Source organism: Corvus moneduloides, chromosome 6 (assembly GCF_009650955.1).
Source record: "Corvus moneduloides isolate bCorMon1 chromosome 6, bCorMon1.pri, whole genome shotgun sequence".
Taxonomy (NCBI): Eukaryota; Metazoa; Chordata; class Aves; order Passeriformes; family Corvidae; genus Corvus; species Corvus moneduloides.
The window spans coordinates 4,615,318-4,642,051 of NC_045481.1; the positions used below are offsets into that span (position 1 = coordinate 4,615,318).

Consider the following 26,734-nt stretch of genomic DNA (forward strand, 5'->3'; position numbering starts at 1 on the left):
TCTGTCCCCTGTAAATGACAGGGTGAGGCACGAGGCAAAGATAACCTGGGGCACCCCTGCCTGAGCTCCCTCTGGCATCTGTCAGCTCCTAAAGCAGCAGTGAATGAACAGAACTCTACGGCACCTGAGCACAGCCTCCAGCAAATGAAAAGCTGCTTTCAAGCAGGGTGCCAAAAATGGCTCTCTGGAAAGAATGCACACACGTGTATGGCTCCTGTTGATTTTATTTGAATTAAATAAAAAAGTGTATTCCCCATGTTACATTGATTCATCTCAACCAGTCTCAGCAAAAGGCAGGTGAGCCCTCCCACACCCCTGAAATTCAGACACCAGTCTGTGGGCCCTGGGAAAAGTTGTATCCGCATCATTCCCTTGTGGAAACAAACTCCACTGCCAGGCCACCACGACTGAGCTCCTGTTTAACCCTTCATGGCTCCCACTGCCTGAGCAGCACCCACAGCTCTGCTCTGAGCTGCTGGACACACATCCTGACAGTAGGAATCCCCAAATGTGTTCTTGCCCAGGGGACACTGGCACAGCTTGAGTCTGAGCACAGTGCTCTGGTCTAACGAGGTTGGCTGAGCAGTCCTGCCTTGGCTGCCAGAGCCTCGTTCTGCTGGATGTGGTACTCCTGGAATCTCATGGAGATCCTCTGTGTCATCTTTAGATACTTCTGCAGGCAGTTGTCTGAGCAAGTTATCTACAGCAAGAGGGAAATAGAGGGCTTCAGACAATAATTAAAACACTTCCCCAACCAGGACCCAAAATATCACCACAGACAGGGATAAACAATTAGGTGAGTACATCTCATATTGTCAAGCCTCAAGATGAGGGCAGTAGAAAATGTGAAATTTAGTTTTTGTGGTATGCCTGAAACATCTTCTAATATTCATTCTCATACTAAAGTCTCCATGGAAAACACCTTGAACCTAGGAGATACCATCCTTTTGTCCTTGGGCTCCTCTTGTGGCATTGAACTATATATTTTGAAATAAATACTAAATCTATTAAATTAGTACATTTTGTTTTAATTCTGTTTACAGACACATACTGGTTTTGATAGCCACATATGATCCACTCTCTGCTAGCTCAGTTTCACCCTGTTTTGCCCTTGTTCCCATTGGCTCTACCAGCCTTGTGGTACCTGCTTGGTTACCCTTCAGCAAAGCCACCACAGTACACCAGTCAGCTGGACAGGGAAATAAATACCAGGGCCTATTCCATCCACAGTATTTTTAAAATTTAAAGTAGTTTTTTTCTATCTTTAAATGTAGATAAAGAGTTGAGAGATTTTTTTCTGAGCTACAGTCCTACCAATTTGATATTCTGTGCCATGGCTCAAAACCTTGCTATCACTGCAAAAGGTAAAAATTCGGGTAGAAAGGAAAGCCAACCCCTTTGCCTGGGAAACCAGAGATTGCTTTGGTTCTGCTCGGTACAAAGGGATGCAAAAAGCAGAAGGGATGAAAATGAACAAGACAAAACCCCAGCAGCTCCCCACACCACCCAGCACCAGCCCTTCTCTCTCCTCAGCCTGGCACCAGCTACAGCCAAACCTGCTGAGCAGCAGTGAAGTCTCCCTAGGAAAACAACTTTGGGAACTGCCCCAAGCCTCTGCTGCCAGAGGGAGCAGCGTGTGTGACAGCTGCTGGGGAATTCCAGACTTGCGGTGGGCCTTGTGTAAGGGAAGAGCTCAGAAGCTGGGTTTTGTCAAGGGATGCATGGGGTATTAATTATATAATAAGGAACTAAAACTTTAAAGAGGAACATGGGAATTTCCACACCAGACAGACCAGTGTCCATCTAGACTAGTGTCCTGTTTGCAGAGACAGCTGCTCTGCAAGAAATCCCATAATGGGTAATAGGGGCAGAACGTCCCATAAGAAAGTTTCTTCCTAGTTCCACTGTTAACAGGTAGCTCCTGTACTACCAGACACGAACCCTCTGCAATCCACAGAAGTAACGTAAGGCAGGTCACAATCAGAAAATGGTCTGGGTTGGGAGAGACCTTAAATATCATCTCATTCCAACCCCCTGCCATGGGCAGGGACACCTCCCACTAGACCAGGTTGCTCCAAGAATCTAAGAGTATTTTTTGGACCTAAATAATCTGTGATCCAGAATAATTATGACCTGTAGTAGAATTCCACTAAATCAGATGCAGGGAAGATTAGGGAACAAAGAAATCTGTCTTGGGAAGCTAAAAGAGCTCTGTTCAGGGCAGCAGAACCAAAGCTGAAAGGAGACATGAGTTTTGCCTGCAGTGAGGATTTGAACTCCAAGGACACAGAAAATGCTCAAAAAACAATTAGTTAGTTTAAAATTTTGGCTTTTTTTTTCCTGCCAGCAGAGTCAAGCAAAGGTTATTAGATTTTTAACCAACAAAATGATTAGGCTCTGAAACAGCCTCTCAACAGGCAAGAAGCAAAACCATGCGACTAATCTTATGGAGAGCTTAATCCTTCTGGAGATGCCAACGTGAGGGAGCTCCCTGCAGTGCAGGGAAGTGGATTTAACAGCCAGAGCTGTGTTCCTGTGACTCACTACAAAGCAGGAACGTGGGCAGGTAAACAAATATTTCAGCAGGATGCTTCAAAGAATGAGATGCAGGCCGTAGGTGGGCAGCTTCCATGTCCATGGAGCTACTATCCATGAGAAGTTAAGGCACGAGAACCTCCACTGACTGCTCAGGGAATGAAACACATGGAATTGCAATGAGCAGCCAATACTCAGAGGAGACTGGGCAGATTCTGTGTGTGACAGCCATGTCTAGAGTGGTTTTGGTCAGAAGGGACCCTAAAGAACATCCAGTCCCACTCCCTGCCACAGGCAGGGACACCTTCCACTATCCCAGGCTGCTCCAAGCCCTGTCCAAGCTGGTCTGGAGCACTCCCAGGGACAGGGCACTCACTTGGAAGCAACATGCCAGATACCCACACTCCCCTGAAGGCTGCTGCCTGGCTTTAGCCAGCTGAAAGATCAAAGCTCTCAAAGTTGCTTCTGAAATTGGAAAGCTGCACAGCAATTCTACCAAAGGGTCATTGGAGGCCATCACCTACCTCTTCTGGTTTCACATCTCTGCTAGTGAAATCCTTTATGCAGTCCACGAAGCAATTTTCTGTAAGTTTATTGTATGTGCCAAGAAACTCCTTGAACTGTAAATAAAAATTGGACAATGAATATTAAAAAAAAAAAAAAATCTGTTTTAACTTTTCTTGCAGCTGCATGGGCTAGCTGGTGACACTGAATCTGAAGGACAAGTCACTAGAAAAATTTACTCTCAGTCAGAAGACTTCAGCACCAAAAACTGCTCATACTCAAAACATGCTGTTTGTCAATGGTCACCTGTTTAAATTTTGGTTGTGTTAAGTCAGATGGTAGCTCAAGAGTTTTTGTCCTTCCCTATGCCCTACACCTTCCATTCTGTGTGACAGAGCAGCACAAGACCTTCAAAGCCACCCCTCCCAAATGCAGCATCTCACCTGCTTGATCTGATCAGACTCTGATAATTGTCCAGCCATGTTCCACCGCCTGTGACTCAGTCACCTAAAAGTGAGGATAAAAGTCGAGTTTTAAATAAAAAACATAAATATGAACTGCAACATTTTACATCAGAATGGAATTTTATGTATCCTTGAAGTGTGTTTAAATGCAACTTTGCTGGCAAACTTCCAAGCCGTTCATGCAAAGAGAAGTTATCTCTTGGGAATGTATTCAGTTTAGAAGAACATCCAAGATAATTCCAGGTATGAAACTTTACCAGATCCACCTGTTATTTGCTGTCCTTTAAACACGTTTAGGGCATTTCACACAGCTAAAGTGACTTATAAAGTACCTTATTTATTTTTTTAAGTGCTGTCAAACTTACTAAATAAACTAGGGCAGGAGCTGGGGAAGAAGCAAAGCCGTAACACTTTCTAGCCTTAAGAGATTCAGTGACTTTAGATGTGATCTGTAAAAAGTGAGGAAAAAAGGCCAATACAAACTGGCAGTCACTGAACAGATGCAGCACCAGGTGCAGGGCCTGGTTTCTGTGTAGCTGCACCAAACACCTGAACTACAGCAAATGTTGTGGTCATTGACTGTAGTGAATTAAATGCAAGAAAAACACGGAACAGTGAAAATGGCCTTACAGGAATGAAACAGACAAAGGAAAAGGGAAGAAGTAAACAGCCATGGATCCAAGAATTTAAACAAGCATCCTCAAGGAAGACTCACATTCCTAACCCAACACACTGAACATGTTAAGGCTTGAAAGCATCCCTGCAGGTTTCCTAGAATACTGAAGCCTCATCTTCCTTTTCCCTTAATTTCCATGTTATCTAAGACCTATCATCACAGATGATAATGCAAACTAATATCATGTGTTGACAAGAACAAGCTCCTTCGGTTTAATTCAACTCGTGGAAGAAAAATGAGCACTGAAGTGCAACCACTTTGGGGGAAAAGAAGTTCTTTTAGCCCTTTAGCAAGGGCTACTTACAATTAATCTTCTATTATGCTTTGCCAATTTTTGGGCAAGATACTCATGTTTTAGAGAGCTTTAGCTATTGCAGTCTCTCAGCAGGGGGAAGGGAAGGGGTACACAAGCTGCCTGAACATGAACAAAGAGACAGTAACAATTATTTCTACAACAGAAAGAAAATGAAGCAACTAAAAATAGCACCAGGGAGCTCTCACAAGTGAACTCTCCCTACACCCCCTCCCAGCAGCACAGGGATTGTGACAGCTGCCTCTTAACATCACACTTTATCCCTGCACAGGGACACAATTCAGGGATTGGAGGCCAAGGGCACAGATGATTCTGGGATGTAAGATGCAAGAATTCCTCGTGGGCAGACAGGTCACGTAGGTTATTCTGAAGGAGAACCTACAGGATATGGTGGCTAAGAAGGAACCAGGTTTCATTCGGGCAGTCACTGAATCAGACTGGTTTGGGATGGAACAGACCTTCAAGATCATCTCATTCCAACCCCCTGCCATGGGCAGGGACACCTTCCACTATCTCAGGTTGCTTCAAGCCCTGTCCAGTGTGGCCTGGAACACTGCCAGGGACGGGGCAGCCACAGCTTCCCCGGGCACCCTGTGCCAGGGCCTCAGCACCCTCACAGGCAGGAACTTCTTTCCAATATCTAACCCTGCCCTCTGTCAGTGCAAAGCCATTACCCTTTGTCCTGTCACCCCATGCCCTTGTCCCAAGTCCCTCTCCAGCATATCTCCTCTATCCTAAACCCCTAATTTGTTTTAGGAGAATGGACATGCCCATCACCTGGGGTAACCAGTGAGAAGTGATGGCAACTTCACTCTCACTTCTCAGCCTGTGAGAAAACAAGACCAGTGACAATTCTCTCAGGGCAGGGTATGTAGATAATTAAACAGAAACTGCAGGGAGCAGGAAAGACTTTTGTCCTCTGCCAAACGCGGGAAGCTCCAAGCTTCAATTGTCGGTGCCATTTTCTCACGCTCAGCATTGCTTCACAATTTGTGTTTACAGCAGAACTGATGCCTGTCCTTCTGTGACTAATTCAGCAAGATTGGGCAGATTGAAACTGTAGTTTCACAAAGCTTTGACACCTGGGAAAGGCTCTGATTCACATCAGCACAACTGCACCATCTGATCTGAAGTGCCTGAAGATCTTGTCCCAGTACAGGTATTTCACACATTCCACAGTGAAATTACACGGCTCTGCTGCACCTTCAGCTATAAATCAGCTACTGAACATTCCCAGGAATGTGCAGATCTGGTTCATTCTAAAGTCTGGCAAATGTATTATTTCAAGATTTCCTCCTGCTTCTCCTCTTTCCCTGCAACTCTGAAAAAAGCTTTAAAAAGGGTGATGAAAGAGTGCTCAGCACCTCGACCAACCCACCCCAGAGCTTCCTACAGAGCTGTTCACACCACTCCTGCACGGTTCAGGTTTAATCCTACAGAGCCTGGAGGACTAAACACGATTTCAAAATCCAGCATTGCCCTTCTAAACAAGGCTACTCACACTGCAGGAGGTAGAGATCTCTGAATAAACCTCTGCTGCAAGGGACACACAGTCAGGTGTGCTGGTTCACCAGAAAGAAGCAAGAACTGGGAAATCTCCCTTCTTGAAAGGCCCTGGAGCTATTCCAAATATGTTTTGGTGTTCTAAAAAAAACATTAAGAGAAGTCCCTTCTGAGCAAAATAAACAAGCCCTGTGTTTGGGACTTTTTTCCCCCCACCTTTTAGAGAAGAGCTGAATTTTTCTGGGAAGAAGAGTGATGGAGAGACACTATAAATCCTTCACACTTGTAATCCCCATTAACCATCCGAATTAGGTATAGGTACCACCTACTCCATAAAAAGAAAGCTGAAATGTCTCCTTAAACCTTTGCTTCCAGTTACACACAGAGAACACCATGCAAGTGTTTCTGAAAAGGACAAAGAATAAAAACATCAAGCCAAAGAAATGTGTCAAAGGATAAAAATCACAAGTCAAAGAATTGTGTCAAGGCAAACTCCCCACAAGTTGTAGAGAAAGTTCTTTTATCATGGGGGATTACTAGGCTACAACTGGATGGACATCAGATTTAAAAGAAGCCCAAACTAATTGATTTTAAGAGGCCAGAGGCATTTAATGAAGTGAGGAGAGGCTGAGAAGAGAGAGGGGCTGGATAACCAGGTTTAGCTGGTGCACAGGTTGTTATCATTCACTGCCTTCTGGATTTGGCCTGGACCCTGCTCTGAAGGAGAAGGGATCAGAGGTAGAAATCCAACACCAAGTGTGAGTTACCAGAGTCAGTCTGACCTCAGGCACCAGGGGAGCCTCTCTGAGCACACTGAACACGCGTATGGGCGTCAGTCCTGAGGGAAAATACACCTTTTCCCATCAGCACTCTCCGGTTTAAGTGAGATCACACTTGACTGACGCTTCTAACTCAATAAAATCAAAACCTGAGGCTAAACCAACTTCACGTCGAGCTTTATTTTTTCGGTCTTTTCCTTTTACTCCCATCCTCCAGTTCTCCCTTCCAAGGGCACATTGAAGCTCCTCAGGAGTCACTCGCTCAGCCAAGCCCCGGCCCAACACCGGGCACAGAGCGCCCTTATCCCCACTGAAAGCTCCCGGTGCAGGGCGGGGATTTCCCCATCCAGGGCCCACGGGGACGCTCCCGGTCCCTCACGGGCTCTCCCAGGCCACGGGAACGCTCCCGGTTCCTCAGGGTCGCTCCCGGTCCCTCACGGGCTCTCCCAAGCCACGGGAACGCTCCCGGTTCCTCAGGGTCGCTCCCGGGCCCTCACGGGCTCTCCCAAGCCACGGGAACGCTCCCGGTTCCTCAGGGTCGCTCCCGGTCCCTCAGGGTCACTCCCGGTCCCTCACGAGCGCGCGCCCGTCCCCCCTCCCGTCCCCTCACGCGCCCGAGGCCCGCGCGCACTCACCGCCCCGCGCGCCGGCCCCGCAGATTCGCCACGCGCGCGCGCACGAGGCCGCCCGCCGCTCACGGGCCCCGCAGATTCGCCACGGGCCAGCGAATCGGCCGCGCGCAGAGCCGCCGCCCGATTTACCCTCTCGGCGCGCGCGTTTCCCGCCGGACGCTGTTGAGAGGCGAACCCGCGTTTCCCGCCGGACGCCGTTGAGTGGACGCCGTGGCCATGGCACCGCGCGCTTCCGGTGCCGGCGGCGGGAGCGGCGGGGGCGGCCGGGCCGGGACAGGACGGGACAGCACAGCACAGCACAGCGGGAGCGGGGCGCTCTTAGGGACGGCGGCCGTACCCGCGGCGTGGGAGGGAACTGCGCCTCGGAGCCTTCAGGCTGCTGTCCGGCCACCACAGCGCCCGGCCCGCACGGACGCCCCTTCGTGAAGGCGCCGCTCGCCGAACCCCTCATCGTCCCCCATGGAAGCGGAGAGCAGCTCCAGCCAGGACTCCCTGGGCAGCCTGACGGCCGGCGATGTGCTGATCCGCTCCACGGGGGTCCGCAGGGAGAAGCCCCCGGCCGGCGGCCGCGGCAGGAAAGTGACGGTCGCTGTCCAGAAGCTCCGGGCCGGGGTCTCGCCCTGCCCGGGGGATGTGGCTGCAGACGGAGCTCCCCGCGCTCCCCCGGCCGCGGTGCCGGCCTGGGCTCCGTGCGGGGCAGGGATCCCCCGCCTCTCCCCCGGCGCCGCTCCAGGTGTGTCAGGGACCGTCGGGTTCAGCTCGGGCTTGTGCTGAAAGCGCTGAGAGGCGATTTCAGCCATGGAGGAATTCTGTAATTAAGGAATCTTTGTATTCTCGTACTGCAATTGTCAGCACACTTTGTTTTCCCGAACTGTTTTGCGCATGGGAAGCGAGTTGTGCAGGCGGTGAGGCCCTGGCACAGGGTGCCCACAGAAGCTGTGGCTGCCCCATCCCTGGAAGTGTCCAAGACCAGGTTGGGTGGGGCTTGGAGCAACCTGGGGTAGCGGAAGGTGTCCCTGTCCATGGCGGTAGGGATGCTTAATCCCTGTTAAACATCCCTGTTTAAAGGATCTTTAATAACGTTCTGTTTTTCAGAGTTTTCCCCATGCTGTAAATCAAGTTTCTCATTGAGACTCACAGAATTCATTGATGTTTTTAAGCTTCAGCTCAGTCTCCGTGGTCATTTGTGTTATGAGGGTCATGATGTTTAGGCATTCAAAGATAGGGGAAATGTGGAGCTGTACAGAAAATGCACCACACACCATTATGACCACAATAAAACTGCTTTTATTTTAGGAGTCCTAAGCACCAAGGGATATCCAGAATGTCTGCTTCCAGTCGAAACTTCAGAGCCCATGTTTTTATCCCAGATGGTAAGAAAAGTTTCTGTTCCTTCCTTCAGTCCTGGGCTAAGAGAACAGCAATTTCCTCAAAAACCTGTAGCTCCTCTAAAAGCAGCACAGGATTTTGGCTCAGCCTCTGCACCAAGGCTGTCCAGCTGCTTTTCCTCTTTGAGTTGCTGCAAATGTGGTGTTATTGCTGATGTGTTTGGAGGGACTTTATTTAGCAGTTCTTAATTCTCTGTGTGGGAGCAATCCTGAATTGTCTCAGGTTAGCACCTTGGCTAAACTTAAACTGGTGTAGTTTCACTACTACTTCTTTGGCCACAAAGGAGGAGAAGAAACTTGTTCAGCACCTAGAATATATACTTTTAATTTGAATTGTGTTTCTAGAGTTTTAGTGCCTAAAATGCCACGAGTTCTTGACAGCAATGTCCAGATGATTCTGTGGTAGAGATCATTGCATGCTTTATGCCCTTGTGTTACTGTGTGCAAATGATTCCATTTGTGTGCTCAGCAGTTCCATCTGCCTCTAAAATTTTGCCTACTGTTGGCAGAGGCTTTGATCTCTGCTTTTCCTTCTCTTGTTCTGAAGGATTATCCTGGAGAAGCGGCAGCACAAGATGATCCTTCACTGCTGCTGGAAGATAGCAGAGGACCTGAAGGTAAAACACATCAATCTACTGCTGCAGCCCCCTTTTTTTTTTTCCTAAGAAGACTGATTAATTAAAGGAAAAGGGAGCTTTTAGGTATTTTTCTTCATTACAGAAACTTCTGAGTGAAAATATTCAAAGGTTGCTTTGATAAAATGATGGTAATTTTAACAAACATTCTTAAATTTTGCAAATTTTTCTGCATTCTTGCTGGCATTACACTCTTGTGATTAACTGAGTGGGACTTCTGCCAGTGTACCAGAGTGTTGAGATTCCTTTTGTTAACCAAACTGTTCATGTTCTGAATGGACTATTTGGGGAAGGGGCTTCTTTTGATGCATTTTCCTCTTGTGAATAATTGTACTACAAAGGCATATTTTTCTTCAAGCAGCCTATACCAAAAAAAGTGTATTTCTAATCCTTAAGATTCCTAAGAAATCACAATGTCAGTATATTTTCCTTTCATTTTTGAATATGCCAATTTCAGTCCGACTTAGGGAAGTGAAGGCTTTTTAAAGAAAACACACTTCTGCAGGTTTCTTGGATATCTGGGGCTGTGTAGAGGAGAAAAAACACAAAGGCCAAAAATCAATACTTTGTAGTTTCCTCTTTTACACTCACAGGCAGCAGCTACCTGACTTATCAGCATTTGCTTCCTCTGCCCAGCAAAGAGTGGGTGAGGGAGAGCCTGCAATCCTTTTTGCATAATGTAAAGCTATTAAGATAATTTGTTTTAATTTATGATGACTGCAGGGAAATATTCATATCACAGTTGTTGAGTTTTTTAGTTTTTAATTATTTTTTCAGTCAGAATTTGCAGCATTTTACTGACTTGGTTGTTTACCATTGAGACTTTACTCACCATTATTGGACTTCATTGATACCAGCATTCAGTGCTAGAAAAATTGTGTTAAATGAAGCCTGCTCTTATCATTTTTTAAGTTTTCTACTTACTGAAGGGAAACAATTTGATGTTGCAATAGATGATGTGGTTCCTGCAGGCAACAGATGCTTCACAGCAAAATGAAATATATTGATACAATACTTGTGAAATAGATATGTTGTGTCAATTATCTCAACAAGGTATGTTTGTCCATCCCCACAGATGATGTTTTTATTTCTCAGTATGCTACTGGCCAGAAGGAGGCTCTGAGAGCAGTATTAATGCAAAAGTAAGTGTGAACAGTTGTTAGTGTCTGAGCTGCACTGTTTCTGTACAACTACACCACTTCAGTTTTTGCCAAAATACATAACTGGTAAGGAACAAGGGGGTTTTTTTACTGTTCTCTGCTAGTATTCTTTTTCTGTGTATGAAAGTGTTTCCAGTTGATTTTATTCCTTGGAGTATCTTGTGTCAAAACTTCAAGGAGAAATGCTTATGCAGTGATGTCAATGCTGTTTGTGGGAAATAATTTGCTCAGAGGGGCTATGGAGAAAATGCTGTTTACAAGCATTTGTTTATTTTTATAGAACTCAAAATATTCCTGTTCATAAGGAGGTGAAGGTACAGCTCTTAGGAAATGCCCCCACAGATAAAAGGGAAAGTTTTGGTGGTGACACCAGGTCAGCACCCAGGGAAGTTGACTCTGCAACAACCATTGCAGCAGCCACTGCTGCTGCCATTGCTACGACAGCTCCACTTCTCAAGGTGAGTGAGCAGCTCGTGGGAATAGCAGCTCTTTGTCCTCTTAAAATCATAAATGTTCCAAACAAGCCTGAAATTGCTGCTGGTAGCTCCAGAGAGCCTGAATGTGCTTTGTGTGTTTGTCATCTCACACTCACTGACCAATATACCAGAGGGAACTAATTTGGATTTAATTAAATAGGCAAAAGACAGAACCTTTGATTTATCTGCTAGAATTTCATAATATTGCTAAACTGCCAAATTTAGGGCTAAATAGAATTTATTTCTCTTGGGATGCAAATCCAGGATTCTGTGAAGGATATTTTGTTCTTTTCATGCTCAGACATCTTCTGCAATAATGGTTTTTCTTTCCCCTTCCCTTTTTTTTTAAATCCTTTCTTGCAGGTTCAAAATGATTTGGAAGCAAAAGTCAACTCAGTTTCAGAGCTACTTCAGAAACTGCAGGAGACAGACAGGCAGCTGCAGTGGATGTCTGAACAGCAAGCAAATATGAAGGCTCAGCATGAGGAGCCCCACTGCCACCAGAGAGTCAGCGAGCTTGAGAAGCAGATGAATGCTTTCATGGTGCAACGGATTGAGCACTTGGAAAAGCTCCAGGAGCAACAAATGAATATTCAGGTATCTAAGTCACAATGCAGAAAGTTCAGGTTTATAATTTCTTCTGTATCTCACTGTTAATGTTACAATAATTTGGATTATTTCTTACCATTAGAAAGAAATATCCAGTGAAAGTGGATCAAGAAAGTGAAAACACTCATAACGAGAAAGATGCTGAGGGGCTGGAGTGTGTCCAGAGTAGGGAATGGAGCAGGGGAAGGGTCTGGAGCACCAGGAGTGGCTGAGGGAGCTGGGAAAGGGGCTCAGCCTGGAGAAAAGGAGGCTCGGGGGGGGACCTTGTGGCTCTGCACAGCTCCCTGACAGGAGGGTGGAGCTGGGTGGGGGTCAGGCTCTGCTGCCAGAGAACAAGGACAGGACAAGGGGAAACAGCCACAAGTTGCACCAGGGTAGGTTTTGGTTGGATATTAGGGAAAATTTCTTCACCAAAGCATGATCAGACATTGGAACATGCACAGGGCAGTGGTGGAGTCACCATCCCTGGAAGTGTTCAGAAAATGTGGATGTGGCTCTGGAGGACTTGGTTTGGTGGGGAACATGGTGGTGGTCCTGGGAGAAGAGTTGGTAATCTTAAAGGTCTTTTCCAGCCTTAACAATTCTGTGATTCAATGACCAGAAATACTCTGTAATTTTGTCTCCTAGTCCCATCTCATCAGCTCTGCAGTGAGCACACGTGGCCTGCAGCAGGGTCCTGGGCCTGCCTCCGGGCCCCTGACACGACACTCTGAGAAGCCAGAGCACAGATCACTCACTGATGAGGCACCTTTGTCTCACAGGGGTTTATTCCCTACCAGTGCTGCACCTGCCCAAGGTGGAGACAAATTCTTTCTGTCTTATTTTCACTGTTAGTTTTGCATTAATTTTGTGTCCTTTAATATTGGATTGTGCATCACATCAGTAATGAATAGGAAACATTTCTTCTGTGTAATTTGTTTTATTGCCCAGTGCTCTTTAAAATTTGTGGGACATTCTGAAGATGTTCCAGTATCTTCTGGTTTAGATTGAAGTGAGACTTTTGATTTACTAAGTCTGCACCAGGAGGGGCCTGGATTTAAAATAATCTTATTGAGACATAATCTGTGTGGAAGCCTGTAACTACAGTTGGGTTTGGGTTTTTTTTTTTTTTTTTAATCCCTTTATGATAGCAGTCAGAAGTATGAAATTTTCTTCCTGTTTACTTTTTGAACTAGTGCAGTAATGTTTGGCATTTTGTGAAGAATTTATAGAGCTAACTTGGGTTTTTTTTTCTAGATTTTTTTTTCTAGAGTCTGCAAGGGCAGGGAGTGATAGGACAAGGGGGAGTGGCTCCAAACTGAAGGAATGTAGGTTTAGATTAGATGCCAGGCAGAAATTCTTGCGAGGGTGGTGAGGCCCTGGCACAGGGTGCCCAGAGAAGCTGTGGCTGCCCCATCCCTGGCAGTGTTCCAGGCCAGGCTGGATGGGGCTTGAAGCAACCTGAGATAGTGAAAGGTATCCCTGCCCATGGCAAGGGGTTGGAACTGAATGATCTTTAAAGTTCCTTCCAACCCAAACCACTTTATGATTCTATGATATCATTTCCTATGAAGAAAATTGTTAACCTTTAAATAACTTTTATTTTTTTAGTATTCCCTGAAGCATATTCAAGCCATTTTCCAAGTCATGGGATTCATACACAAAAATCTCCCCTGAAGACACCAGTTCCTCGGAGATATGCTCCAGAACCTGTACCCAAAAATGGGAAAATCTCAGAGAAAGAAAATTCTGTAATGGAAAAGGAAAATATTCCCAAACCTACAAGAGAAGGTATTGTAAGACACTTCTGTCCTCCAGTGGCCTAAGTAGTTCCTTTAGGGGGTTCCCTAGGGGGTTCCTTTGTGTAGTCCTCACCTTTTCTGACCTGTTGGGTTGCTGGCACTTGAATGCACATATTCAGAATATTTGGAATCTACATTTGGGAAGGGTTAGTTTTGTATTGTAAGTCACTTACTCATAAGTAACTAAAGACTTGAAGACAGTGCTGATTTAATCTATAGAGTTTCAGCATGATTGCTCACTGAAATATTTTTTCATACTCAGGTTTCAGGAAGATTAGACAGAATAATGTAAAACTTGGGAGCTAGTCAATAACTCTGTCATTATCATTGGTTAAATTGAATTTTAGTTTTTATTTTTTCATGGGTCCACAAGCTCTCTGGGTTATTGTAATGAAAACAGCAGATGTAAAGCAAATGTAGAGTAATTTACTGCTTTTGATCAGGTTCTGTCTCTGTTACAAAGCTGTCAGGTCTTCCTGTTTTTCAGTGGGTCCAGGAATAAATTAAATTAGACAAAAGAAGAAGCATTCTGTCTATAATGTCAGATTTGTTCTGAGTGACTCAGTTCATTGCCATCCCAATTCCAACCAGCTTTGCTAATTTAAAGCAATCTTAGAAAGATAGATTGGTGTGAGTGGTTTTAAGTGACTTGCCTTATCTGAAATAGATTTATATTTTTAAATTTAAAAAAATATTTTACTCTTCTTGGTATTATATAATGGTGAAATATCTGGAAAGGAAAAGAAAGCATTAAATATATTGAATTAACTTACCTTTCTTTTTTTCTGCTTCATTTCACTTCATTTTGAATTCTCCAGAAATACCACTGAAGCAAATAGAATATTCCAAGAAGACAGCATTAAGTGGCAATGAGAGGAGCTGGCATTCTGAGAGAGACAGGTGAATAAACACAACAATCCAAAACTGAGGAAGGGTTTCTGTCTGTTTTAATGAAATGGAGAGAGGTGTATTAGATACTGATGGTGTAACAGCCACTGGTGTGGTCCTTGAGTCTGGCACAGCTCTGCTGGGGTATTTCTATGCTACTTTTGCATTATTTTTGGTAGAGGGAATGGCTGGAGCTGTGTCAGGGGAGGTTTAGGTCGGGTATCAGGAAAAGGTTCTTCCCCCAGAGGGTGCTGGGGCACTGAACAGGCTCCCCAGGGAATGGGCCCAGCCCCAGGCTTGACAGAATTCAGAGAGCTTGGACAGCGCTCCCAGGCACAGGGTGGGATTGTCAGGGTGTCCTGTGTGGGGCCAGGAGTTGAACACTGATCCTTGTGGATCCCTTCCAGCCCAGGATGTTCCATGATTCTGTGGTTTCTGTTGAACTGCAGGCAGATGAAGGCTTGTTGCTAAGGGTAACTCGTAACACCTTTCTCAGAGGTCAGTGGGTTGCACTTGGAGTGTTTTTCAGGAGCAGCATCCACCTAACAATTCCTAAGCTTTAAAATGGGCGAAAAAATGTTCTTAGCCATGCAGTCTGAAGCATATTTTCCACAGACAGTAATTTAATGTTATAATTTCACTAATACAGTGAGAAACTGATACATATATGCTGTCTAATTTAGAACAGTGTGCACAAAAACGCTAATTGCTTCAAATGAAAAGGTATCCAAAGTTTAAATTTTGTTTATTAGATGTAGTTTCACTGTTGAAAATACAAGGATACAGCTCAGGGTGTTAAGTGGTAAACAGAGAAAACCCAATAACCTCTCTCTAACTTCAGATGCCAAAGTGAGTTCCACTTTAGCTAAAAGTTTGGTGCTTGCACTGTAAATTCCTGCTTGATTTCACAGCTGAATACTTTCTTGGGCCACCTGGAGGAGCCATGAGAGGTGTAACCAGGAGTGTTTCTCCCCTCAGGCACAATGCTTTGCCTGCAGACTCAGTCCCTTCTTTTGAAAGCTACAATTCAATTGAGAAAACAGTGCAAAAAGCAGATGATTTACTTCAAGATCTTGGCAAGTTGAGAAGAGAAATGCAGAACATTCTGCAGGTAAAGTCAATGTAATCAGAATGACCAGGGGTTTGAATAAGGGGAGTAAAAATTGTGGAGAAAAACAGAGGTCTTGTATCAGTACAAGTGTTGCTCTTGCTTCTACACCTGTAAAAAGACCACATTTGTTTACAATGAATTTAAATATTGGAGTCTCTGTGTGTGGAAGAGCTTTGAACCTGAGTAATGCTCTGAGTGTGCAATGGACTCTGACTGCCATTGTCCCAGACATAAAACAGGTGAGAGAGAAAGAAAGACAGAAAGAAAGAAGTTTATTTGTTCTAAGGTTTTTGGATAATTTTGGTGCCTGTTCTCTGCAGAGCTACAGAGCTGATGTAGTTTTCCCATTTGGGAAAGAACAATGTTCCCTGTATCTCCAGTCAGCTTTAGGGATGACTTAAGCATTTCCTTTCTCATTTTGCCACTTCTTTTTTTATTGAGTGCTGTTTCCAAGGAATTGCCTGGCATAGAATCCTTGTGCTGTTTCTTGTGCTAATGCTTTTGTATTTTTGGGGTACAAGATCTGCTTCTGTGCTGGCAACACAGCTTTTACAGTTGAGGCTTTTCTCTCTTAACCTGGTTCCATTCCTGGTTCCACCTGTCTGCTGTGGTCCTCTCTGTCCTTGTAAATATACACAGTGAGAAAGAGGAAAAGCTTGAAAATTCAGCTCTGGGAATTGGCTTGAAATGTAAGAGTTTCGATTCTGCTGGTTCATTTCTGTGATTGAAGGTTTCAGCTTGCATGTTTCCCTAAAACATACTTTGTATTGCCTGTGTTTTGTTGCTACATCTTTAGAAAATGCAGCTTCATCTGTCATTTCTTAGAGCATAGATGATGCATTTTCTATAGATTTTGTAACACTTTGTGGATTTTACATTTAATTGTTCTTACTAGGAATGAAACAGGTACCCCACTGAGGTTGCAAATATTTTCTTACCACTATTGCTAAAAACTTAAACAAGTAACATACCTCAGTATAGGCAACAGAACAAGATGAGATGGGAGAAGGAATGGCAGGGGAGAAAGACACAGTTACAAAAATGATTTGAAATCTCTCTTATGAAAAAGGTCAATAGGAAGACATGTAATGACTTGGCAAATGGAGAGCTGAATCAATTAGACACTTAGCTATGGACTCCTCATCACTGAGAGGTTTGTAGAGTGAGATAATGATAAATTTCTGGATAAATGATAAACCAGCTGTCATAAAGCAAAGCTCTGAATTAGCTGAGGACAGAAGGTGGTGCTCTAACCCAGCAGGAGTGAGCAGTGAGGTGCTGTAGATCCCAAGGAATTCATTGTGGCCGGTGAAACTGATCCAGTATCTCCTATGGATTTTACCTTAAAGTTTCAACAGCTCTTCTTCTGTCTTTTTAGGAAGCAAGTTCGTGGAAATCTGACGTGAATGATCTTACTAAGGTATATCTTGAAATTTTAATGTGTTTTTCTTTTGTGGGTTTTTGGGCTTTTTTTAAAATACTCTAATGCTGAAGCAGTTTTGAATGTGTTTGCAATGAAATATCACTGCCTGCCTGTTGCACACCTGTATGTTTGTTAAAGGGTTGCTCTTGTACAGATCACATTACTCTTGTCTTGTTCAGTCCTAGTAAATCCCTCGAGGGGATAATGTCAGGCAGGAAGCTGCTGTCTCAGACTGGCACAGCGTGGGCTGCTGCTTGCAGTGTTTTTTACAGATTTAACAGATCCAGTTACCATTTCAGGATCTGGGTCTCACTAGCAAGTCTACATCATTTTACAATTGATCATGTTTCTGTATTTCTTACCTTTTCTCATAATAATAATAATAATAATAATAATAATTTGATATATTGTCCTTTTCTCACCAGGCCAAAACCAAGATCATGGGATCACTGTGTTGATTCCTGTTTTGTTATGTCCATTGTGGCAGTTCATCAGTTTGAACATAAACTTCTGTTTCATTCTGGTTTGCCAAAAGAGTAGCCTTAAAGCCAGAACTGAGTTGTAATCTGTGAGGGGTTTTCTTTCTGTTCATTCAGTTGATGCTCATAATTTCACTAATACAGTGAGAAACCGATACATATATGCTGTCTAATTTAGAACAGAAAGAGTCTACTCGAGTTTGGGTATTTTGATTTTAGTTTGAGGTTTCTTTTTTTTTTTTTTAATGTACATTTATCACTTCTTAAATTTTTTACTGTTAAATAAAGTTTTCATGGACCTCTGGGTTTTTCCTCAGGTGTGTGAGAATGAATGTGAGAACTTGTTTCCTGTGCTTGTGTCCCTTTCTTTTGTACTTAGCAGCTAATTTATGCTCGATTTTTATCTCTGTGAAAGGGATCTGCAAAGTGAGAGGTTTCATTGTTCTTTCTGAAAAGTGAAAATGAGCAAAAGCTGGAGAGGATCAAGGGGGTGCTGAGGGATTTATCTTGTTAAAACTTACAAGTATTGCTTGGTGTTTCTTGGGGTAGATTGATGCCAAACAAGTGCATATATTTAGAGGACTTGGGCTTTTATTAGGCTTTTAATTAGATTTAATTACTGTTGCATGGAGAGATTTGCTTGTGATACTTCATGTATCTAATTGCCATCTTTTCACATGCTTATTAGCCTTATTAGCATTGCTTCTCATGCTTCACATCATTTTCCATTTGAGATCTTTTGGATGTCTTTCACTTTTCTAAACATACTTGCAACGTAATGAATGCTCTTGAGTAATTGAAGTTGCTGGTAGTGCACATGGGCAGTATTCCATATGATGGCATCAATGTGATAACAGATTAATAGGAAATTACAATCTTTGATTAAAAGCTAGAGGTTCTGTTTCAATTGTAGTCAAAAAATCCTCCTGTTGCACCTGATCCTCCTGAACATCATCTGCTCAACAAACCATCCATCCTTCAAAATGTCAAAGTGCCAAGGTCTATACTGAGGGATGCTGAAAGGATTTTGAGAGGAGTTCAAAACAATAAAAAAGTCCTTGAGGAGAATCTGGAAGCTGTTACTCATGCAAGAGATGCCATGTATTCTTTCACTAACTCCTTGACTACAAACAGGTCAGACCCTACAATTCAGTGCTTTGTGAGATTGATGTTTCCAAACCTGTGCGTTGAAGAACTCGTGCTCTTCCCTGCAAAAAGGATTTATTGGCTCTTCTTAGCAATCATTGCCTGATTCTTGAACTTCAGATGTTTTTTCACCCTTGTGGTATGAACCGAATTCTTGTCAGGTGCCTGTTACTTCCTGCTAAATCTGAATTCTGAGGCTTTATCAGCTGGACAAACTGCTCTGCTGCCAGGGCATTTAGCTGTTTCCATACAAACTTGCATTAATGAGAAAATTAAAGACTAATTTAATTATTCAGAGCGGAAGAGGCTTCTTAAGCCTGTAAATTTACAGAATTTAATCTCCTCACAACAGATCTTTGGCTTTTGAACTTTTGCTTTGTTAATTGTGTTAAATATTCATGCTTGAATCATAATGGAAGTTTTCTATTAAAATACAATCTAAACTTGCATTTTCCTGAGGAAGGTAGTTATTCTATATGGATAAGGAATTTTTTTAGCCATGTTACCTGCCCTCATTTTCTTCTAGAGGATGTAGTAATTTGTCATCTGCTTTTTTGTTCTTTTAAGTTGGAGTACTTTTACTTTCTTGTTTTTTCAGTTGTGATCAAAGTAGGAAGTGACACGTGGCTGCCTCTTATTCCTGGAATATTTTGTAATGATGTCAGTACTTAGCAGCAGGGAGTTGGGTTTGCAGGTGGCATCATGCAAGAACAGATTTGGGGTTAAGACTCTCAATGGGCTTTGCTTGGTGCCTGTTGGGGAGTGTAGAGGTGCAGAATCTCCCTATCTGTGTTCTGGGCTTCTCTTTCTAGAGCATTTATAGGTCACTTCTTTCCCAGGAACAAATCTGTGCAATTTGAGAAGCACTGACCTAAAAAAGTTCTTTCTTCTGTTTCAGAGATGTCTTGGAAGAGATTCGTATCCGAAGGACTGTGGATGAGTGGATCAAGGCAATCAGCGAGGAAATTCAGGTAGGGCTGGCAAAATGAGTTCAGGTTTTTGTGTTACATTTTTCCACCTTGCCTTGTTCTTTCATGTCCACAGTAAAATGATTTACTCACACCTTGCAAACATGAGAAAGCTGCCTATTATTGCTGACATGTAGTAAGCTATAATAAAATATTTACCTCTGTTTTAAAACTGTAGTTACTTAATGAAAATCCGTGGTCTCACTTGCTGGCTAACATGAAAAACAGGCCATTTCTCAGAGCTTCAAAGTTATCCACACACTCTGCTGATAGCCTTGAAGATAAAAATCTCCATTTATTACATTTATGTTTTGTATTTAGGCTGAAATGGCAAGAAATGATTCCGAACAAGGGAAACATGATCAAAAAGCCCCATGGATCAAGAGAGCCCAAAACCTCAGGGCTGTGAAGACCAAGAAAGAAATTAAAGAGAGAACTCAAAACATCCAAGGATGCTTGACAAAGAAGCCTTTATCTGCAGCTAAGGCATTGCAGAAGCAGGTGGAAGATAACAAAAGGAAACAGAGGTTTAGAACTTACTTTTCTGAAAATGTGCAGAGCAGAGAAAGAGGGGCAGATGTGAGTTCCCAAGCAGTTGGTTTCTTTTCTGGTAACAACTGTGCAGGACTGACGTGAAAAATTGTGTGTGCAGGTGTAGTAATTTGAAATGAAAGTGATAGCTCTGTCCTGTTCCAATTCTCATAAATGAAGAATTGTAAACTACTTTTTTTTCCATTTTGGTGTCCATCAGGGACCTGTAGGTGGAACTGCACTGGTCCAAAACGAAGATTATCTGTCCCAAGTTTATGGGAAGCCCATTTACCAGGGCCACCGTAGCACGCTTAAAAAAGGACCCTATCTGAGATTCAACTCTCCCTCTCCCAAATCTAAGCTTCCAAGACCCAAGCTGATAGAGACTGTTAGAGGTGAGTACTTCTTTGATGGAAGCAAGGTGTTCCTTCCCAGTTTTTCTACTAGGAATTACTTGTAAAAATGCGTCTGTTAATTGTAGTTCATCTGCTCTTCAATATAAAGCTTAAGCAACTGCAGTGGCTTTTCAGAGAGGTGGTCACTGCCTCAGGTTTGTCAGGGCTTAAGAGGGATTTGGAAGATGTCCTTAATTTAACAGCCCTGAAGTGGTCAGGCAGTTGGACTAGATGGTTGTTGTAGGTCCTGTCCATTTAAAATAGTTTAAGATCCTTTTCAAACTAAACTTTTCAAAACTAAAAAAATACCAGAAGCTTTTCAACTTTGCCTAATGTGTCTCTCACTTATTTTAGATTGTCAAATAAATACTTACTTCTAAATATGATAAATATAGTAGTATGTATTTATTGTTGTCCAAGACTTAAAGAGCTGAATTGCTAAAATTAACCACAGCTGAATGTGTTGAAAAATGAACTCAATTTTTGGGTAAAGGTCACCGGGAGATGAATTTTTTGTGTCAGGTTTATCCAGTCATTTCATTTAAATTCTTGATTCATTCCGAGTTCAGAAATATACTGAGATTTGAAAATTGAAGGAAATCTGATCTTTAATTTCCCACTTCTAATGCATTAGTTGAAATATGAAAAATTAACTATGTGGGCATGAAGATGACATCTGTTCGCTTGAAAATATTGGAAGATGTAATCAGAAGCATTGGTTAAGCTCACTAAGTGCAAGTAACTCCTTTTTATTCATCCAGTTAGAGTTATAAGCAGAGTATAAATCCTTTCTGTGATAGCTTGCTAGGGTTATTTAATTGAGAAAGGTTATTGGTTGATTAATAATGAATTCTATTCATTAGTTTTGTAGGCCAAGCATTAGGATAAGAGGGTCCTAATATTCTAACCTATTAAAAATGTGTAAGAATAATTTAAAAAGGAGACTACATGATATCTGGCATTGGTCAGCATAGATAAACTTCATCTAGAGTTAGTAGACAGTAATGTTTTAACTGGATCTGTTTTATTTCCTGGTTACCTTTTCAAAACTTACCTGATTCCTAATACAAAAACGAAGATTACTCTTTAACTGGTATGTCAGAAAATCCAGTGTGGATCATTTTACTGGGGAGAGAGGGAGCAAATGACATGAGAAAAGATAATGATGAAGGAAAAGTGTGGAGATGGGAGAGAGGCTTAAGTGTAAGAGTAGTTAAAGTGGTGGTGGGCACAATGGAGTTAATAGGATGTGCATCCGTGGAAAAATATTAACTGGCTCCCTCCACGCTTCTTGCACTTAGGCCGTTGTTACCCATGCAGGGAAAATATACTTGATGCAGTCTCAAATGTCATGTTTAAAAATGCTGTCTGGGTTTTTATTGCAGCTGTCAAAACATTATATTCTGTGTGAAATATGAGAGATTAACATCAGAAGGCAGCCAGTCACTTGATGAAATGATGTTTTTAGGCCATTGCAACGGATGGTGTAAAACATGTCTATGTCTCTGAAGACAGGCACTGCTGGGGTTTGAGGCTGGGCCTTTTTTTACATCATTATTATTACTGTTATTTTAACATTATTGGGTAACCTGGTCTAGTGGAAGGTGTCCTTGCCCATGGCAGGGGGTTCCAACTGGTTGATCCTGAAGGCTCCTTCCAACCCAAACCCTTCTGTGATTCTGTGGTTATGATGTACATCCACAGTGGCAAGTCCTCCAAATAGTACAAGAATCTGTTGTTTGGCCTGATGTGGTCCTTATGGCACTTTCCTTACCTGTGCTCTGGAGCCCAGTTGTGATTTGTGAAGAGAAAGTGTTATTGGTAGAAAGTATTCACAATTCTCATAACCCTCCCAGAAAATGTGGGTTATAGTCCTGGCAAAAACCTAGAAAACTTTTCAAAACTCATCATTTCTTAGAAGGTGACACCCTGTTATGTGTAAACCGCCAACCTTGTGACTTAGATATTTTATTTGCCCTCTCTTGAATGTCTTTTTTTTGGTGAAAAATGGTGTGCTGGTATCCTCTGGTACATCACTCTTTTTGACTGCTGGCTGTGCTGCACACCTATAATTTAATTTATTCTGTACAGATTTGTTTGAGTGAAATGTGTGCTAGTAAGCACTTAGGGTAGTAATAACAGTGATATAGTGACCACTAAGATTTGAATTGAGAACAGGCACTTCTTTAAAAATATTTAATCAGCAGTTCTGCTTTTGCTGAGTCCTAAATGAATTTTCTTCTCTATTTATTGGGCTCTTGTCCTTTATAGAAGGTCATAACCTTTCCAAGGAGGCCAATTTCATCATTCCAGAAACAATATCTTGTAAAGTGGCAGAAAGAGTGCCCTCCTCCCCAATCTAATTATAATGAATAGGTCATTTGATCATTTGAAACTAGCAGTTGAATTCAGTAGTGTCAGTGAAAGGGGAAGGTGCAGGTTCTGTGAAGTTGTAACGAGCTGCTCCTGTGCTTCAGCTTTTTTCTTTTGGAAACAAATAGAAATGAAAGGGAAAACTGCACTGGATCAATGCTGCCTTCAATCTTCCAGAACTCCTGCGTGTGACAAACAGCTTAAAAGCTCTTTGCTGGAAAACAGAGTGAACTCTGGATAGCCTTTTCCCAGAGTGATTCCCTTCCAAGCCATTAAGTCAGGCAGCAGCAGCACAGCAAAACGTGTGTTTGCAACAGTAAAGCCACCTTAAAATTTGTTTCTCTATTGAACATCAGGCTGCAGTTAGTGGAAGTTGGGGTTTTGTCTCTATCCTGACGGTAAATAAAATAAGACACCTCCTTTGTATTCTTATCTAAGGGAAGAATGGAATTTTTTGCACGTTGTGTAAAGGAACAGCCCTCCAATGAGTGTGTCCTATTCCCAAGCCTTCTGATTTTAACTGGGACTGAGGTTTGTTTGCTACTGGCATTATTTATCTGTGCCTCTTGGTAAGACTATTGGTCAAGCTGCTTCATTTTTGTGCTTTCCTACATCTTGCCAATAAAATGGAAAAATAATCCATGGTGTTTCATGTGGGTCTGATGAAGACAAAACAGTTCATTGATTTTGGGGACTGCTGTTGTGGAAGGTGTTTTTATGGCAAAGGAAAGTATAAATAATAAAATTAGGAACAGATCTCTGCTCCTCTGTAGTAGGAGTGTAAATAAAATGCACCAAGGTTGAATGAGCACTTCAAAGCACCAGGTTCTTAAAAAAAAGAAGGAAATAAACTAATCTCTTTCCCATTAGGTATGGTTAGTTTTTCCCTTCATGGATCTGCACCCACAGATTCCCTTCCTGGCCTTGATGTACCAGGTGATAAAGGCTTCAAAATTGTTGGAAGTCTTTGGCCTTGGGTTTGATTGGCTGAAAAATCCAGACTTGTTAAATGACTCTATTTTGTTAGAGCAGTCCACCAAGCTTGTTTTAAATTAGTGTTAGAATAAGGATGTTTATTTAAGACTGAAATGGCCATCTGGAGAGTCTCCTTTCAGTCATTTTATAACTCTCAACCATTTTCTTTGCAAATAAACTATGGTGACTAATGCTTGGTTTCTTATGGGAAGTTAGGAAAAAAATTCAACTAACACTTTTATGAGTAAGAGATCATTTCTAAAAAAAAAGCTGGAGTTGTTTTCTTGCATAATGTGAACTGATAAATACATGTAAAACACTGCTTTTTTAAGCTAAGTTTAATTAAATGTCTAGTTTCTGCCCAGTGCAAATAAACTTTTCAGGGAAAAATGAAAAGTCGAAAGCAATTAAAATGAGGTGCTGTGTGTATACAGTATTTAATCATTCTCACTGTGAGAACCTTGTTTTTACAAGTTGGCAGCATTACAGATATGCTGCCAATTTCTGCTTTTACTCAAAAGTTCAAGGCCAAGGGGGACTGTTAGATCATGTAGTATGACCTCTTCTAAATCACAAGCCTCTGAACTGTATCTATTTATGTTACAGAGTCCAGTAATTTGTCTGACTGCAGAACAGTTTTTTTGGCTAACCTGTGCTTTGCAGAAAGGCACAAACTCATCATTTAAAGACTTCAGAAATTCTGCTTCTTCCCATGGCAAAATACCTTGTGCTTCAAAAGCAAATAAGGCACTTCAGATTTATTATCTGATTTGTAGTGAGGCTTTGGCTACAGTTTACAGCTACTTCAGTTTCCAGGTGATTTTTCCTTAAAAAATGAAAAAAATGTCCAATCTATTTTAATATTTGCAGAGGTACAGAATTAGTGCTGAATGCAGTGTTATCATACGTGGAAGTCTTCTCCTGCTCCATCTCAGACATCCTGTTGAGACATCTGGGGGTTACATTTATCCTGTTGACCAGGGCATTGTGTTGTGATTTCTCATTCCCTTGCTTATCCAACATGACCATGAACCCTTTTCTAGAGATCCTTCTCTCTGACCTATGTTTTCTCACTGAGGAGTTATGACTTGTTTCAAATTGTGGGGCTTACAACCCATAATTTGTCTGTACACAAATACCACTTTGTGAGTGAACTGCCTTACCTGCTTGTCTGCATCTAACAAAAGTCACATTATCAATCTTTATTATCCCTATATTTTATAATCATTGACTTCCATTCTTCAATTAATTAGGAGGCTGTTAAATGTGAACAGATCTAAAAAGTGCTTGTTGCCACGTGTTAACTGGCTGCAAGTACAGGGAGGTGATTATTTGAAACAACAGAGGAGTGAGATGACTTTTTTTGGCTGTAATAAAGGTATGGAGTTGGTTACCAGTGTGTTTCTTTCCAGATTTATTATCCTAACACCTACAAAGTAACAGTAGAAGCACTTCTGCCTGATTGACAGTTGTTGATATCTTTTGGGGGGGAATTTTCAAGCAGTATTTATCCATTAGGTTCAAGTTAAGAATTTCCTTAATAATATCCATTGTTTGCTGTAAGTTGAATAAGACCTTGCATGACTGTGTGGTGAGAAATGCACATTGCAATAAATGCTCTCCTCTGCTCAATGCTTAAGACGTTTTTTCATATAAAGTTACTTCTGGCTGGCTATTTACAAGACACTTGAAAAACTGGGCCAAAAAATCAGTGCTTCCTTGATGATGGAAGTCAAGACTTCTGGGTTTTAGCTACAGCTTGATTTTCCAGTAGCAGTGAGTTGTTAAACCAGGAATTTACAGATTAGACCTGTTCCTTTGAGTACCTGTCAGTTTTGTGGCTGCATTTCAAACCTAAATTATAGATTTCTTCTTAGCTGCTAAATCACACATTTCATTCCAACTTACTACTGTCCTTTGGTCCTTTTCATGTTTCTGTGTGCTTATCTGCTAGATTCAAATTAAAAATTGCAATTTTAACTCTTTCATTGCTGCCAATACTGAGACATCTATCTATCACCTATCTATAGCACTTTTAGGTTCTGCCCTTTGGGACTCCCTCCCTCATTCCCTCTATCCCACAGCAGTAATTTGCAATGGATTCAGTAGAAAGGCTTGGATTAGTAGAGTGATGTCCCTGGGTTTGTACATGCATTGTGACCTGCAGTTCATCTGCTCTTGTTTCAGGTACAAAGGTGAAGTCAGCAAGAACCCAGACCTGCTCTCACACACAGAAGGTCATCAGCAGCCCCAGGAAGAAGCATCCTGTGTATGCCCTTGCCCAGCAGAACCAGTACCTCTTCAGTCCCAGCCAAGATGTCCCTGCTGCCTCTGGTCCCCTGGAAGGGCACCTCATTCCCATGGCTATTCCACTAGGTAGGAGCAAATGACCTGGAGAAGATTGTGTGCAGGTTAATTGCTGCTACTGCACGGAAATACAACTTTTATCTTCTTAAGTCAGCGGTTTGGGGGTTGGAATTAGATGATCCCTAAGGTCCCTTCCGACCCAAACCATTCCATGAGATTTGCACCTGCCTTTCTCATAGGAAATCTGGGGGATCAGCTGAAAATGTTCTGGTTTTCCTCATCCTTCGTGCTGGATGTCTGGTGACACCCTGACAGAGCAATTGCTTGCTTAGCTGTACCTTTTTTGGTACACTCTGGGTTTAGAGTTCATGTTCTTGCTTTCAGTTTGGTATCCACATAAGCAGGAACTGAATCACTCACCCTTGGATTCAACATTTGCAATGACTTCAGCCTAACAATTTCGGTAGGACTCTGCCAAGCACAGTAAATTCCTTGTCATGACTTCTGGATTTTTGGATCTTCAATAGAACCATTATACAGGGCTTGTTTTGAGAAGGGTTAGTATTATATAGGCATTGAAATAAGGTAATTATTTTTTTAAAAGGCTGTCTCAGACAAAAATTTGTGGGTTGTTACACTAAGTGTAATAGTACTTTGGGTATGATTAAGAGAATGTGAGGTGG

The 26,734-nt window shown here is 42.4% G+C and overlaps 2 protein-coding genes across 7 annotated transcripts in view; one reads left to right on the forward strand and one right to left on the reverse strand.

Moving 5' to 3' along the window:
• Positions 1-206: 206 nt before the first annotated feature.
• Positions 207-7,455, reverse strand: TIMM9 (translocase of inner mitochondrial membrane 9). 4 transcript variants are annotated; one of them, XM_032113520.1, is made up of 4 exons: positions 7,410-7,455; positions 3,483-3,546; positions 3,060-3,155; positions 207-700 (listed from the first exon to the last, which is right to left on the reverse strand). In XM_032113520.1, the coding sequence occupies exons 2-4, from the start codon at positions 3,519-3,521 to the stop codon at positions 566-568; spliced, it is 270 nt and encodes an 89-aa protein (XP_031969411.1). In that variant the 5' UTR covers positions 3,522-3,546; positions 7,410-7,455; the 3' UTR covers positions 207-565. The 4 variants fall into 4 exon arrangements, with proteins under 4 accessions (XP_031969411.1, XP_031969412.1, XP_031969414.1 ...); XM_032113521.1 differs by lacking the exon at positions 7,410-7,455 and adding an exon at positions 6,325-7,343; XM_032113523.1 differs by lacking the exon at positions 7,410-7,455 and adding an exon at positions 6,321-7,343.
• Positions 7,456-7,573: 118 nt separating this feature from the next.
• The window catches only part of KIAA0586 (KIAA0586 ortholog), a 68,312-nt gene continuing 49,151 nt past the window's right edge, over positions 7,574-26,734 (forward strand). Inside the window, exons 1-16 of one of the 3 annotated variants that reach the window (XM_032113512.1) lie at positions 7,574-8,139; positions 8,703-8,779; positions 9,342-9,411; positions 10,505-10,571; positions 10,870-11,047; positions 11,429-11,662; positions 12,302-12,470; positions 13,265-13,444; positions 14,274-14,355; positions 15,322-15,454; positions 16,833-16,874; positions 18,270-18,490; positions 19,401-19,473; positions 19,792-20,049; positions 20,222-20,396; positions 25,932-26,120. In XM_032113512.1, the coding sequence (XP_031969403.1) occupies positions 7,866-8,139; positions 8,703-8,779; positions 9,342-9,411; positions 10,505-10,571; positions 10,870-11,047; positions 11,429-11,662; positions 12,302-12,470; positions 13,265-13,444; positions 14,274-14,355; positions 15,322-15,454; positions 16,833-16,874; positions 18,270-18,490; positions 19,401-19,473; positions 19,792-20,049; positions 20,222-20,396; positions 25,932-26,120 (2,422 nt within the window). In that variant the 5' untranslated portion in view covers positions 7,574-7,865. The remainder of the gene's footprint in view (positions 8,140-8,702; positions 8,780-9,341; positions 9,412-10,504; positions 10,572-10,869; positions 11,048-11,428; positions 11,663-12,301; positions 12,471-13,264; positions 13,445-14,273; positions 14,356-15,321; positions 15,455-16,832; positions 16,875-18,269; positions 18,491-19,400; positions 19,474-19,791; positions 20,050-20,221; positions 20,397-25,931; positions 26,121-26,734) is intronic. The other 2 variants (XM_032113514.1, XM_032113513.1) reach the window with 2 other exon arrangements.

Excerpts from the sequence above, each read along its gene's own strand:
- TIMM9 (XM_032113520.1), bottom strand. The coding sequence starts at position 3,521 with ATGGCTGGACAATTATCAGAGTCTGATCAGATCAAGCAG. Across the intron at positions 3,156-3,482 it reads AGTCTGATCAGATCAAGCAG|TTCAAGGAGTTTCTTGGCAC; the intron begins GTGAGATGCTGC and ends TTTTATTTACAG. Across the intron at positions 701-3,059 it reads GAGATGTGAAACCAGAAGAG|ATAACTTGCTCAGACAACTG; the intron begins GTAGGTGATGGC and ends CTCTTGCTGTAG.